Source organism: Tigriopus californicus, chromosome 7 (assembly GCF_007210705.1).
Source record: "Tigriopus californicus strain San Diego chromosome 7, Tcal_SD_v2.1, whole genome shotgun sequence".
Lineage (NCBI taxonomy): Eukaryota > Metazoa > Arthropoda > Copepoda > Harpacticoida > Harpacticidae > Tigriopus > Tigriopus californicus.
Genome location: NC_081446.1, coordinates 7,561,159 through 7,576,917, shown reverse-complemented (window position 1 = coordinate 7,576,917; position 15,759 = coordinate 7,561,159). Strand labels below are relative to the sequence as shown.

Sequence of the window (15,759 nt, the reverse complement as noted above, 5' to 3'; positions counted from 1 at the left end):
TTTTTAAGTTTGTGACAAACTGTTAGAAAGGTTATAGTAAGGCTTAAGGCTATCAATATCGTTTAGGTTAGTGGGTTAGTAGTAAGGTTAGGTAGTTTACAAGTTAGTTAAGTTAAAAAGTAGCACCGCCAATTAATCGGTGGAGAATAACGTTACCGTGATATGCCGTCCTTTGTTTGACGGCATACACAGGTATTGCAAAAATGCATCCCACATGTGCAATACAAACTGGCCGCCCTGTCAGAGACAATGACGGAGGGAAGGCCGTACCGACAGATCCAGTTCTCAAAGAGGGCACGGGCTAGTGTTGAGGTTGTCAAATTTGGAAGCGCCTCAGGCCACCTCGTGAAATGGTCTACAATTGTAAGAATATGGGTTTTAATGATAATGATATGGAGTGAATGGGTCTACCAGATCGATTTGAAGGTCTGCAAAACGGGCAGATGAGGTGGGAAATGAGTGGATAAGGACTTTGTTCTGGCATTGGACCTTGGCCGATTGACATGCCAAGCACTCTTTGTCCACAGGGCTACGTCAGTATTGAGACTTAGCCATGTCTATTGGTCCCCAATGAGAAATTGCGAGGCAGCCAGACCAGCATGGGCCAATCCATGGAGAGCTTAAAAAACCTTTTTTTCGAAGGCCTTTGGGATCACAGGTCGGCACTTCCCAAAACAAGGGTCCACTAGTACTAAAAGACCATTTGGGAGTACTTCTTCCCTGAGGAAGTCAGGACGTTGGGCAACAAGGCCAGTATCCTTGGCTTGGGCTCGAGCAATTTTAAAGGACTATTGGCGGAAATGTGATGGCCACAGATGGGCTCGTTTAAACAAATGAAAATTAATCTTTGTTTTGCAATGACAAATCGCATTTGTCTGTTTGATATTTTGATAAATTCAACAGATGAAATAATGGTTTGTAAATTAGGATCTTTTTTCATTTTCATCTTGTTTCAGAAACACAATTAATTTCGTTTCTCGAAATGAAAGTAAAGATTGAGGTCTTCGAAATGTGGCTTTGCATGATGCTTTCTTTAACAACTTGGCGTTTGAATGAATTTTTCATAGCATTCATGGAAATACAAAAACTCATTTACAAAATGCAACCCATTATAGTGCCTTGTTCTTCCATTGAAGGGCTATACCAGCGTATCTGGTTTTGAGGGAGCAATGTAAAGCTGGAGAAAGGCTCGTATGTCGAGACGGGCCACATTTTTGGCTAAGACGATGACAAGGGCTGAAAGCCAAACGCTGCTTTCCTTCTACATCCCACTTTCTCTTGATTTTTCGTTCATTTGATCTAAAAGAAAGCTGGAACAATAACTAAGCGAAGCGAAACGAAGAAAATGTTGGGATATTACAATTTCTTAGATACGCATGAAATTGATTTAAAGTGTGGTGAGCTAGGTGAAATTGAAAGGTGTTCCTTTTCTATAAAGTCTTGCTGGACTTTCTTCCAACGAAAATCGTAGTCGTGAGTGTCTCATTTCGAGCAGGCGCCATGTCGAGCACTTGCCAGCATAACTTGTACATATGTCATTGTACGCCGAGTAGCAATGACCCATCGCCGATACATCCAAATTCGTCGAGGGGAACAAGATACTCTCTGGCCTCTCTTGGAGCATCGTCTTCTTCCAACGGCGTGATTACCTCGTGCAGCACAATCGCTCCCCTGTACTTGACATCAGCTGCAGTGACTACAATGACATCTCCGTCTTTGAGAAATCATTATCAACGTGAAAAGTCTACTTCCCTGTCTTCCTTGTCGCCAGACAGGAATGTTTTGGCTCATGATGTTGGATACAATACGATTCCTCGTGTCATAGTTAATGCCAATGGCCATGTTAGAATGACTTCAAACTTGGGAGCTTCGAGCATAATTCTTTCTGGAACTGGAGAACAAATTCGTTTTAGCCCCTCAGTGTCCGAAAAATACATCAAATATCAAAAGTTTTGGCCAGTAGCGGATTCCTCCAATACAGATGGAACATCGCGGGGTTGTCTGGAAAGGATCGTCTTTGTTCTTCTTACAATGGTTCTAGTTATAATTTTTCTTGTCGCTGCATTAGTTTTCCTCTACCTGGGATCGAATGGTACGGACTCGTATTCGATCGTGTTCAGTGGAGACCCAACTGGTCAAAGCGAGGTTGTCTCTGACGCTAGCAACAAAAATGGATTTGGACGTGTTCAAGAAGAAACAAACTCCGCTGGCGGGTTCAGTATCAAAACTGAAAATTATGGGATTGATGTCGTTAGGGTACGAAACCACGAGGGAAAGGTAAGCAAATATGTATAAAGATTGGTTTTGACCTATTCCTAAGAATCTAGATCTAAAAGAAAAATGCACGGTGATTTTTCTTTTATTTGCGGACTTCTTTACCGCTACCAAATTCTTACCATTCAAAAATTTTGATTTTTATCAAAATAAAATGCAAGGGAAATGCTTGACAATTTTGAGATGGGAAACACATAAAGCTCTTTTGTAAAGTTTGAGTTCACCATTTGTTAAAAAGTTTCTTTCAAATACCGATATGACGAAATAATCATTCGTAATTTTCTTCTGAAGATCTTCCATAGTAATCTATATTATCCCAAGTTACATTGAAATAGAATAAACAAAACAAATCGAGATATTTTCGAAGAAGTAAGGGAACATATTTGGGATTTCTACTAACTCGCCACAAGCGGTGTCCAACCAATAAATGAGGAGGTAACAAAACAGTTACTCAACGAATAGTTTGGAACAAGAAAATGAACAACTCATTTCTGAGTATTTCTATGATATTAATAGTATATACATTTTTCAAGACCTGGCCGAGTCAAAAGTCACGCGAGACCGGAACATAGGCAGGGTTTTCTTAGGCTAAAGCTCCGTTGTACCTTTACATCTCTTTCATTTCGGTAAAATCACGATTTTCGAACATCTGATAAGCTTTCTATGATTCTTTGAAAGTACATATAAAAGAGTATTAGCCCTGCGAAGTTCAGACATCAGCGAAGCCATAAAGATTTGAAAGTTACGGAGCTTGAGAGCGGAACACGACATCATTTACTTAAATAATGCTAAACGGGGCAAATTGCTCCTATGTCCTAACCTCTACATTTCCATTTTTGGAACCGCTTAGATTGTCATAAAAATTTAGTTGTCTCCAACTCTTAAAGCTTACTTGGCAGTTATTTCTTTTAAGGTTGCTAAGTGATCTAATATTCAGCATTAACACATGTGTATTGTGCCAATGGCTCTCCAAATTGGTCACAAAACAGAAAACGATGTCGCAATTACAAATTTCTCAACTCAAATCTGGAGAATCTTTCTGTGACATGGGCTGTAATTGTAAGCCTCATTCGATGTACAAGGTGCCATTGAAATCGTCAATGATCTGGTGTACTTTATCAGTCACGATTGGTAATCGCCTTTGATGGCGGGTCACAAACCTATTATGGAATCATTTACTTGAACATATAACAATAGATTAGTACTTGCAACGCCATGTTTACAGAGGTCGAACTAAATTTAGCTCAATTTTTCTTAGCTTTTTGGTCACACAGGATTATGGCTTTGTGATTACCGTATTCAAACGAGATTGTTTCGCTCCTCTTTCAGCCATTACCGGGGGAAACTTCACCTAACTCTAAGAGAGTCTGCATAAGTCAAGAGTGCTCAAAAATCAGTAGAAATATACTGCAGAATATCAACCCTGAGAAAGACCCCTGCGCCAGTTTCTATAACTTTGCGTGTGGAGGTTGGATGACCAAAAACCAGCCTCCTCCCAGAAGAATGGCTCATTCGGTGATGTCTCAAGCAAGAGACCACGTCGATGTCTCACTCAGAGGTTTACAAAAATGTCAAACAACGCTTCAACTCCTTTTTTATGTCCCATTTTCATTTTCAGATTTAATAGAGCAAATCATTCCGGAATCGTCAGACACTGTAGATTCAAAGCTCCGAACTTTCTATGATAGTTGCATGGACGTGGATAGCATTCGGTCGAAAGGATCAGTTCCAGGTTGGATTCTCCTTATCAACAGATGTGAAATACGATCGAAAATGCAAATTTAATTGTTATTTTCAGCCTTGGATTTCTTGCATCAAAAGTTTGGCAAATTTATTGTGAATCATGATATCAGCCTAAATAAAGCTGTTTGGAAACAAGCAGAGGGTCATGGTTCTGAAACTAACCGCAGATATCTCACAGAACTTGTGCTAAACCTATTAAAAGTGAACGGAACACCTCTTTTAGATATCAGTTTAGACTTGGCTCCAAGAAATTCCTCCAGCTATATCAGTGTGGTGAGAGTGCCACAACGTTCTGGTCTTTTACCGAGGTTGGTTCGTTCTAGAAAGGAAATGGCATTATTCAATCGATGGGTGAGTGATGTAATGTTGAGTAAAAAATGTATCCGGAAGGGAAGCTTTAAAAATATAGCAACGGCACAATACTTTCCAAACCATGGTAGTCTGATGTATCCGATAGAGGCACGAGTGTGTAGCCCAGGGGACGTATGTTCGAATCAAGTTTTCAACTGTTTTGGTCAATTTTGGACAAATACACCATGTCATGAATTTTTACCATAAAATAACCTAAAACCGAGGATTTTCGGGGAAAATGAAGGGTTTTGGTCATGATTAGGGAAATTTTAGGGGAAATACAGGATTAAGTAGAAAAAAAATCGGGGCAATATTTGTTCTTGCTCAAAGATTTGTTTGACATTAAACCTCAAGGTTTCATTAAGAGGAAGCCCATATAGTAGTGTCATACTGCAAATGATTTAATTTTAATCTAAAGGCATGTATAAAGGCTCTAATTGTTTGCCACCAAAGAAATGTTCTAAAATGCAAGTGAGAGGAGTTTTGATGTCAGAACCAAAACTTAGGGCCTGCTGAAGGCCGGCAAGAGGCCCTGGGATGTAGGTAAGCCTTTCGGTGCCCATCCCCAAACCCTTGGTAAGAGGAGAACTTCATCCATCCAAGAACAATCGATCCCTTTACCAGAGACCCAACTGAGGGCAAAGATCTGGGATTGCACTGAGCCCAAACAGCAAGAAGATCGTGAAAAATATTAACTTAAGCAATTTTCACCTAAAATACTACATGAATACTTGAACATCCAAACAATAAAAACCTATTTTCACCTTTTTTACACTTATTTTTACGGATTTTTTAATCTTCCGGAAATATAATGTAATCTTAGAAATTACTGCCAAAGCGTACATTTGTTTTATGATTGAATTTTTAGATGCGGAAGCGAAAAAAACGCAATAGTCGGATGAGAAGAAGTGCCAGGTCTGCACGAGCGGATTTTGCAGCTTTACCCCTCGAACATAAAGTTGTCCAACGGCAAGAAATATTCAAATCATTTCAGGTTAGTGAGTGTCTTGAAATTAGCAATCGTTTTTCTAAATTTGAAATTTTCAGAATGCTCTAAATGCCCAAAGAACGAATAGTCTTATAAAAACAGCTGAGGCCATGGGGCTTTTAGACCAATCATCGGAAGATGCCAAACAGTCAGAAATTGCGGAAATCCTTGGTTTTCTTACAGCTTTGGAAAAGGTACAAGTTTTGTGAATTGCTTGTTGAAGTTCTGTTTTACTTTCAAGCTACAAAGCATTCACTTGACTGGATGGAGTTACTGGAATTATGACTTTTTACTCACCCAGGTGATTCCCACGGAAAAAGAATTGAAGAAGAGTTTGCTGAAAAATGCCATCTACAATGAATATACAGTGCGGGAATTGGAGATCTCTTTTAAATTTGTAAGAGCAAAAGTACATAATTCTTTGGCATGTTAAATATGGATTCATTTCTTTTTTCAGATCAATTGGAAAATGCTTCTATCTGGATTATTTCCTCATGACCCCTCGTCGCATGATTTAGTGATTGTGCACGATCCAACCTATATTCGAAAAATAGGGAGAATAATTTCCCTCTTCGACCCAAGGTAACGTATAAGTTAGCCTTACCTATCCCTGGCTAGGTCAAGGACCCTAGAGCGCGGAAGCGCGCCAGTTTGTTTTAGTTCCTTCTCTGCCAAGTTAGGCAGAAGCTCTTGGTGATGTCAGCTAAAAGCAAAATTACTGGACGATGTACTTCATATAGATATCATTTTTGTAACCATTGATGTTGCTTGTCAGGCATATAAATTGAGTTAAAATGGCATAAGACATGCCTGTGTATAAAATTACTACTAATAAAGTGTCCCTTTAAAACAAAAAATTGCTCTAGACCTCTAAAGTATATTTTTAATATCTTTGCTTGTTACCAATAAAACTTAGGGTGGGTCTACACGAGATATGTTTGTCAGATAGTTTGCCAAACAATTTCGGAAATATGATGGGTTTATTAAGCTTTCCGACAAGTTCCTTTACTTAACCAATCTCCTCATATGCTTTCATATTAGACCACATTTTTCGGAAAAAAGTCCATTTCATATGTTGGGTAGTATTAACAAGTAATTGAAGAGATATTTTACCTTTTTCTATGAACTTATTGCCTACACTTTTTGCGAAACACAAATATTACCGATGATTTCGTTGGGTAGGCTACATTGCATAATCACAAATGCCTGTCCCAATTGTTCTATTTCAGAGTCATTTGGAAGAGTCTTCTTACTCTTTACTCTAAGGATGTCCTTAGTGACATCATCACTGTTCATCATGGCCAAGCAAGATGGCAATATTGCACCCAAGTTACTTCAATGGTATTTGGAGAAGCACTTTCCAGGCTATTTTTACAATCGGTAGCAGCCGATAAAGAAAGGGAAATTCTTTTGAAAGAGGTAACACTTTCTTTTGTCACAAAATTTCTATTTCTGCTCTCTTTGTATCGCATTTGCAACTTTTGCACGCAGATACAAAGTTTATTTGACCTTATTCGGAGTCACGTATTAAATGCAATAAATGGAACGTCATGGTTACATTCACATATGAAAGAACTTGCTATGATGAAGATATCCAAATTAGAAGGACAATTTGTGGGATCGGAAATGTACCTCAATGAGACGTTTCTCCATTCACGATACGACAAGGTATGCATAAGTTGGCAAGGAATTCTTGTTTCTCGTTTTGATCCAATAATTTTACTTTCAGCTTGACATGTCATCAGACTACTTTTCAAATGTAATTGGAATGTTCAAGCACTTCAGAAAAAATATTTATAACTTTCTACAAGAGCCAGTTGACCGGGAAACTTACACATGGAATCTGATATCTTTCCCTTTCACAGTTAATGCATTCCATTTACAACAATTAAACAGTATTGGTAAGAAGTAAATAAGTAATGACTTATTTTACTCTAAAAATAATAACCATCCCAAAAATTCCAGTTATTCCATTAGGGTTACTTCAAGAATCCCATTTTACTCGCAACGTGCCACAGTACCTGAACTTAGCTTCCTTAGGTTTGACAATGGCTCATGAAATTCTCCATGCATTGGACAACACTGGAAGAGACTTTAATTCGGGTGGATCGTTGCATCATTGGTGGGACCCGAAAGCACAAAGAGCTTTTCAAAACATTTCAAAATGTTTTATCGAACAATATGAACAACACTTTCGAAGACCTATTAAGATTGATGCCAGGAGTATACTCTTAGAGGTAAGTGCGTCATATAGTAGATACTAATTATGAAAACTTGAAACTTGGTATAAAGCTGACTTTTGACATACGTAGACGATAGTGATTTATGGCACATGAAAGGGACATAAAAACGGAAATATTTTTCAACCATGAGTTCAAGGTGTGTCTACATGTCTAAAAAGTGCAATTTTAAATTTCAGAGAACATTTGGCATGTTATAGCAAATTTGTTTGTACTAGAACAAGGATTCACGAGATAGATGACCTTGATCAGTAATTTAATCCTTTAACAAAAGAGTATCAAGCGGCTAAAATAAAAGTGACCTCCCAAAAAAAGGTGCTGGTGTCATCAGAGAGTTGGTTTCCAAAGGACCCATATTTCGCCACTCAAGGCCTCAAGATGCCAAAACAATGGACCTTGAAGTAATGATAAGGATGGAGCGCCCCTTAGTTCTTCTGTTTGTCCAACTTTTAGAACAATTCAATGATGGAACATTGATGGAACAATATGAAGGAACATTGTACTCTTTGAGAGTATTCACTTGTTTCCAATTGACGTTTGTTTGTCCGCGCATAGACGAAACAGAGGGCTCTAGCTCCTCCCAAAGAAATGAACACTCAAGTATAGTATGTCAGAAATAGTAGAATTGCCCAAGCCTGGGAAAATCGAAAGCAAAATGGCTTACTTTTTCAATGATTCTTGGAAAACAAGTCCCTTTGGCACAGACATTGCAGTACAAGAAGTAGTTACAACAAATTAAGGTATACTTGAATCAGATTTTGAAGCCATAGTCCAAAATTGATCAACAGTTTTTTCGAAAAAGGAACGGCTTTCACTGACTGGAGGGACTCCGGTATCTGACCAACAGCGTAGTCCTTCTTGGTACCGGAGGTGGCAGCGTGCAATGGGCCCAGGTGGCGGGCAAGACGGGGCAGGAACCATCGGTAAACATTTATCATACCCTGGAACCTCTGGACCTCACGCTTTGTGGTAGGAGTGAGGAACTCCCTGATGGCGCTGACCTTTTGGTCGAGCGACTTGACGGCATTGCCAGAGATCCGGTACCCGAGGCAGTCGATCTCGCTACGGCCGAACCTGCACTTTTTGCGGTTGACGGCGATGCCTGCCGCGGCCATCCGGCAGAGAACCATGCGCAAGTCGGTTGGGGCCGCCGCACCTACTCCGCCGGCAGGTTGAGAACCACTGGATTGACTTTTGCCGCGCTGCCCAATACAGACTTGGCTTGGACCATCTTGAGGTCAATGTAGTCAACCAGACTCACGATGGCGTTTGGGTCGTTGATGGTGTCGGGGTCGATTTTGGGTGGCATTATGGCGGGGGGGTGGCGTGGAACTTGTTTTCGATCACGTCGAAGTCACTAGTTTGGGGTTTACGGGAATAAAGAGCAAGGGAAATGATAGAAAACTTGAGGCTTTGTTCAGGCGCCAAAAAAACTGAACTTGCACAGACGAATGTAAACAAAAAAGGGATTACAGGTAGCTAGTACGAGGAGATGATTATCACGACCGCTACAGTTTTCTATTTTACGAACCGACCTTCACACTGTCATACTACTCCTTTGTCTCAGCTTTTTGGCCTGTGAAAGGAGCTTGGATGGGCTGGGTATGGTGACAAGGAAGCGAATGGGTTCTACAGAAACCTGGGATTCAACACTATGGCAGTTCTGTGTTCTGTCCACCAGCCAGGGGTGAAAGATCCTGACTTATTGAATTCCCGTGGTGAACGCAAATATGGAACTCTTGACCCAAGCACTTGGTAAAAATACCTTGATAACTCTCGAAGTTTGGCTAGTCTAAATGCGTATATCAAAGTCGACCTTTACTGTAAGAGTCTACCTAGCGGAGTGTTGTACTCAGGCTCTACACTTCCAAGGTCCTCTTGCTCCTCTGCACGGCTTCCTGGGTTTCCTACTCCCATATGATGACGATCTCTGCACTTCCGAAGTCCTCTTGCTCATCTGCACCACAATGGTTTATTCCCAAATACGAGAATGGAGGACTTAGCAATGGCAAGTGGTTCCTCCTTGGAGAGACTCAAATTCTGACTTCTTTCCTCAAGAGTTGAATCACGACTTCTCTCCTCGAGAACCAAATTGGGACGTGGGACCAATTGGTCCCACGTTGACTTCTGCCTCTTCCTCATGGAGGCTAGACGGGTTGTCGAAGTAGCTCATGATGGATGGTGGCAGTTTCCTGTGTAGACGTGACACTTGAGGGATATCTGACCGCTACTGGAATCTTCACAAACCAATGTCCTTGGTTTACCCCGTCCTAAGGAGCCATCTGACATTAACCATCAAGGGTTGCCGTGAGCACTGATAAAATATTGTGTCGGCTTCTTCTTTAAGCTATGGCATTTGAGCGAAATTGGACCGCTACTGGGTCTGAACGCCGGGAAATTCATCATCTTTGTAGCTTTCACAAGATGTTAACATATATTTTCTCAAGACATTGAGATAAGAAACATCAAGAAACAAAAGAACATCCTGCACTTGATTTATCTAAATCATATCAGGACGATGCCCTCAATTGTGCAGGGAACATCCTGGAAGCCCGTCTGCTCGGTTTGGGTTGAAGGTCCTTAGGCCGACTTCACACAGGGCTAATTAGAGGGATGAGACGGATTAGAGGGATCTGGATATTTCCCAAAAAGTTCTCACTTCTTCCTCCATAGGGCAGATACAACAATTTTGATCACTTCCTCCGTGAATTGAGCGTTGATGGTGATGCTTGTTGATTTCCAACTCGTATCCCTGATAAGTGAAAATGTTTTTTTTCTAAAACAACCAAAATGTGGCTTTCGTCGCTGGAAGACAAATGGTGTCTTGTTCTCGACTTGAGAGTTACTTTAGTGTCTTCGAGGGTTGATTTGAGTGATTTCTGGTTACGTAATTACTCAAATGTCAAAACATTTAAAGTTTTTCTTTGTCAAAGAAACAAAAGGAACACCTTCAAAAAAGGCATGTTAAAAAGCAGCTCGGATATGTATGTTAAATCACTGAATGTACATTATATCCTATCACTGACAAAAACGCAGTAAATGAGGATTCAAAGTACTTTTAATGACATTATTGTCATGAAATTTCAGAAACATCTTTTTGCCAAATGCTTAGTAATTACAACTTGAAATTTACATCTTAGCAGATCGAAAAATGGCCTAACTATACTTCAAGTTAATGCCATTTCTCACTTTTTGCAATGATTCATTTCTTCATTTTGGAGACGTTTTTGTTCAAATTTGATACAATTTTGTCACTATTCAACATCAAGGGTATTCTACAATTACAGCATTTCCAAATGCAACGAGATTACAGTTCCTTTTTCGAAAAAAGTGTTGGCACTTCATACAGCATGCAACCTCGTGTAAAATGATTATTTACAAGTCATAATTGTTCGGAATCATACCCATAGAGAATCCAAAGAGAGCGCCTCCTCCGCTTTAGGAAAAGGACTCTTAATTTGTCTTTGAAAAATATTATCCGGTTACAGGTTTTAAGTGGATTAATGTACTAATCTGATGTCTTTTCCATAATGGTATTTTACAAAAGCTGTTTCTTTTGCTTTTATGGCAACGAAAATCGCTACTAGAAGTCTTAGAATTTGCATAAACACTTAATCAGTGTTGCGAAAATCACCGTGCTGGGTTATAGGATTTGGATTACCGCATGAATTCGTCAAGCTCTGGCGGCTTGGTACATGTTTTACTCCAAATTTAGGTCGCAGTAACGTCGGGAGACAAATACAGTTGGAATTGGAGTTTGACTTTGAAGATTATCTCACTCGTTTTTTGTTCATCATTTTGGTGACTTCCAGATCTGGTCTATCCCATTTTCAATTTTTATTGTGATGACAGATAAGGGTTGTAACCAAACCATTCAGTGTGTTGATTGGAGCTGCATTCATTGCTGTCATTCCCCAACTCTCATGTGAACGGAACACGCTGGAAGACAATGTAGTGCAAGATGTAGTTCAATATAACGTATATTTTGGCAAAAAGTCAGGTCTTGTGATACCAGTACTACTCTACCATGGTATTGACCAATGGCGTCGGCAGCGGCCAGATCAGGGGTGCCAGACGTTTTGATAGTTAAGCCGCCTAAAAAATTGAAACCGCCATAATTTTCCTCCAAAATTTGGACATTTTCTAATTTCCAGCCAATCTGGGACAAAAGTCCGCCAATTTCAACAAAGCTACCCTTTATGAATGCTTACATTGCCATTACTTTTGATAGAGGCTGGCTTGCAAGTTCTGGCGCCACTGGTCCAGATCATCATTGGTCTGTGAATCTTTTCATCCCAAAATATGCCATCGAGTTTATCCAGACATGTCCAGGCCTCGTGCTGGCCTTCTCTACGCTCTCTTCTCCTTGGTTTCATTTTGAAATCCTCTTCAAAATCCTTCTTTATTTTAAGAAAATCATCACCTTCCTTGTTTGAAAAACCCTCCCCATTTCTAAAACGAAAAACCTTTCTTCTTCTTTGGAAAAAAACCTCCTTTTTGTGTCCATTGTTTTATAAACGAGGTATTCGGACTTATCCCTTTTTTGATTATTTGCTGTCATTTCATTACGTCTTTTCTTTCACTGGCTTTTCTTACCACTACAGGGAATGAAATCCCCAATACTATTAAAATGAAAGGTCCTATTTAGTCTATTTTTTACCTTTAGAATTGGTTTGATATTTGGTCTACCAACGAATTTTAGTTGGGAGACCGAGGTAGTCCTTGAATGTAGGGTCGATCTGGAATGCTATCTAAAAATTTGTCCAAGCCTGACTTTTAAGATGCAATCGGATCAACAAGGCCTACGTGTCCCCTACGAATATGAGAGGGAAGCAAATTAAACAATGTAGGAGCCCGAGAAAGAAGAGAGTTGGACTTCATGGTTTGAACTAGCCTGGATTCTCGAGGGCTTGAAGGTGCTCTCAAAACGAAAATTTAGCCTGTACGGTTACTAGAATTGACCCTAAATCGTGGGTTGGGACAAAGCTCATGGATGCTTTTGAAGACGTACATACCTTTCGTACCTTCTCTGAACACTGTACAGTCCCAACTTGTTTAGTCTCTCCCAATTCGAGAGTTTTCTCATTCATTTAAAGTTCCAAGTGAAACACCTTTGAGCTTGTTCGACCTTTTGTAAACCTGCTGAACTCATTGAAGCCCAAATGGCTGAAGCATATTCATGATGAGGCTGAACTATCGACTTCGTTATACTATCTGTGGACTTAAACGTGCGATAGATCCAACCACATGTTGTACCCACCTTCAACGGGATATGCCCATGGGACTTTCCATTATTTTGGGGACTTCACCCAATTCCTTCATCGACGAGACTTGCTCAATACCTCCAGTATCTACAAGGGAGATTTCAAAGACCATATTACTTTCAGTGAACCAAGAGTGGATTCGATCCAAGTCCTTTGCAAGGCTACTGGAATCTTGCCCATTCCTACCACAAACTATCTTCGTATCGTCAGCTTAAGAAGCGCCCGGAATCTGTGCTGGCTAGGAGGAAGGACTTCATGAATATCAAGAAATTCACCAAGTTTGAAGTTCATGATCTCTTCAAATACCTTCGCAATATTTGAAGTGAGAGATATCGGCCTAAAGTTATTGGGGAGCGACTTATCTCCCCCTTTAAAAATTGGAACAACACGAACTAACTTCAGAGAGGATGGAAACTTGCCCTAATTAAAGATGCAACATCAAGTGCGAGAAAACAGGAGCAAGAACCTGTCACATCAGAGGGTCTTAAGTCTCTGAGGGCCTCTAAGGAATCTTGATCTGTGGATACAGTATCATCTAAATGCTCAATTTGACTAGCCTCGTCATTAGAGCGATGAGCTCTTACTCCTAAACTCAGTGAGGTTGAAAACAAACAAGATAACTGCGCCCAGTTTTTTAAAGCGAAGGAGGGAATCTCAGATCGAGATAAGAACGCGCAATAATACTATATAAGTTGGATCTTTTTTCGATCTAAGATTCACGCATTCGTTATAACAAACCAGGCTCTAGTCATCAAGCATGTTAGCCATAACCTCTACATTGCCTATGGCTTCAGCCTCGACCTCAAAGAGCCCATCAGGGTGCTTCGTCTTTCTTTTAGAGTTTACATAAAACAAAAATGCTTTCCGGTTCGACCTGACCTCCTGAACTATCAGTTAATAAGTGGTCATTTACGTTAGATGCCGTAATGTTACCCTGAATTACGTCCAACTTTTTTGGAAACTAGCCACGACTACTGGATTCAAATTGCTCTGGAGCCTTGCATGGAGCAATAAGATATTGCTCATAAATTCTATGGAATTGGAAACAGACAGGAGAACTGATTTCCAAGTATGTCACATTGCCTATGGCTTCACCCTCGACCTCAAGGGGACCTACAGGGTGTTTCATCTTTCCCTCCTGAACTACCTTACTCTCCTGTTTGAATTGGTCATTCTTAATGGAGGCATTAATCTCTTAATCTTGCCTTGAATCAAGTTCAACTTTCTTTGGAGACTAGCCACAACTATTGGATTCAAGTTGTTCTGAAGTCTTTTTGCTACTTTACATCTCTTTTTGAACAAAATCTGTTTGTTTTTTGGAAGCTTTTTCCGTATCGTACCTTAGCCAGGCCGACATTCTAAATCTGATATACCTAAAAAACTGTCCAAACCATTTTTTACGTATGTGGTCGTACTTTAAAAAGGCAAACATCTTAAAGTAAGGATCTTAAGAATGAAATAACAGGTAACATGCCAAATCGTGAATGGATATTCGACCCAAACCAATCTCAGTCACACTGACATTTTTGGGGGTAACATAAAACGAATGCGAGGTCACATTTTTCTAAAAGTAAACCAATGATAAATAAAACCATTTTAATCAGGGTGAGAGCATATTGATCAAGAGACCTTGAAAAGAAAAGATCAAGCTTATTTTTGTTTTCAAGTCCAATGAAACTGTACGTGAAAATGAACTACTTTCCCAAGATTCAGCTTTTTCTTTTTTTTTCTTCATCACCATCTATCAAAATGGACAGCCTTGATCATTAAAAAGTTTCTTTGTTATCATTATCTTTATCACAAAAAAAGAAGAAACGCAATGATTAAAATGTCATATCACCTTGAACTCAAGCACACTCTCCAGGTTAAAACTATCAACATGTTGAACACCCAAAAGAATTTCGAAGTATCTCTAAACCCATGTGTCAGTGTCAAAAAGTTATGGCATTCTTTCACGTTTGTACGCGTAAAAAACTGTTGATTGGTTAGTGCAAGCACCCTTTAAGACATACTGCATAAAACTGGTTTGTCTAAGTGGTCCGAATAATTCTTTTTCGTGTCGATGGAGAAAGTTAAGAAAATAATTCACTTCTTAATTATGTTCAAGTCTTGCCGCACAATTGTTTTTTTTAGGTTGACGGGAAATTTACACTCAATGAAAATATCTGCGATGTTGATGGAATTCGTGTGGTTTCAAATGCCCTTTTATCCTTACCTTTCTCGCCAGAGGACCTAATTTATTTGCCGAATAACCCATACAGCCCACAACAATTATTTTTTATCAAAGCAGCTCAGGTAAAACAACATGTTATTGTTAAACTTACAATTCATCAACAAAACAAGTCATACTTTCAGTCATATTGTTCCCACCTTGGGCCGGTTTCATACGTCCTCTACTTAGAATTGGATGAACATTCACCCAACCCTGAGAGGTAATGCCCAACACATGAGAAAACAAAAGATAATCTAATTGATTGATTTCTCATTTTTATAGGGTTGATGGTTTCCTAATGAACTCTCCTTTGTTCAGTCAGGTTTTCCAATGCCAAGTTGGTTCAAGAATGAATCCACAAAATAAATGCTCAATTTGGTCATGAGAAAAGCAACCAATAAACAAATAACTTGAGAATTGAAACACAGTAATTGTAAGCAAAGGCAAGATTGCTGCCACCATGGCAAGAAACCAAAGTTACTACACCAGTTGTTAGCCAAAATATGTTAATTGTAAAACTAATGTTAGTTAATCATTGATGGCAAATTTAGGCAAAAAACACAACACAATAGCCATCTTTCAACTTTTGCCTATTGACTCTTGAGAAACGGAAAGTAGCGCCCTCTAAAAACCGAACTTTGTGTGTCGTCTTGAGCTTTTGATGGCAGTGTTTCCAGACGAATGGCA

General features: G+C 39.6%; 1 protein-coding gene across 3 annotated transcripts; it reads left to right on the top strand.

Annotated features, from left to right (window-relative positions):
• Positions 1 to 996: 996 nt before the first annotated feature.
• On the top strand, positions 997 to 15,512 carry LOC131883789 (endothelin-converting enzyme homolog). 3 transcript variants are annotated; one of them, XM_059231348.1, is made up of 15 exons: positions 1,001 to 2,277; positions 3,604 to 3,832; positions 3,893 to 4,006; positions 4,073 to 4,368; positions 5,237 to 5,362; positions 5,416 to 5,550; positions 5,658 to 5,753; positions 5,814 to 5,938; positions 6,586 to 6,775; positions 6,848 to 7,024; positions 7,086 to 7,257; positions 7,322 to 7,593; positions 14,994 to 15,155; positions 15,216 to 15,292; positions 15,355 to 15,512. In XM_059231348.1, exons 1-15 carry the CDS (start codon positions 1,501 to 1,503, stop codon positions 15,455 to 15,457), a joined length of 3,051 nt encoding a protein of 1,016 aa, XP_059087331.1. In that variant the 5' UTR covers positions 1,001 to 1,500; the 3' UTR covers positions 15,458 to 15,512. The 3 variants fall into 3 exon arrangements, with proteins under 3 accessions (XP_059087332.1, XP_059087330.1, XP_059087331.1); XM_059231347.1 differs by having other exon boundaries at positions 1,000 to 2,277; positions 3,604 to 4,006; XM_059231349.1 differs by lacking the exons at positions 14,994 to 15,155; positions 15,216 to 15,292; positions 15,355 to 15,512 and adding an exon at positions 12,984 to 14,987 and having other exon boundaries at positions 997 to 2,277; positions 3,604 to 4,006.
• The last annotated feature ends 247 nt before the right edge of the window (positions 15,513 to 15,759 follow it).

What these genes read in the sequence shown, in the direction of transcription:
- LOC131883789 (XM_059231347.1), top strand. Translation starts at nt 1,501, where the DNA reads ATGTCGAGCACTTGCCAGCATAACTTGTACATATGTCATTGTACGCCG. An exon ending in TACGAAACCACGAGGGAAAG is followed by an intron (nt 2,278 to 3,603) that starts GTAAGCAAATAT and finishes CTCCTCTTTCAG; the next exon opens with CCATTACCGGGGGAAACTTC. An exon ending in CCAGGAGTATACTCTTAGAG is followed by an intron (nt 7,594 to 14,993) that starts GTAAGTGCGTCA and finishes TGTTTTTTTTAG; the next exon opens with GTTGACGGGAAATTTACACT.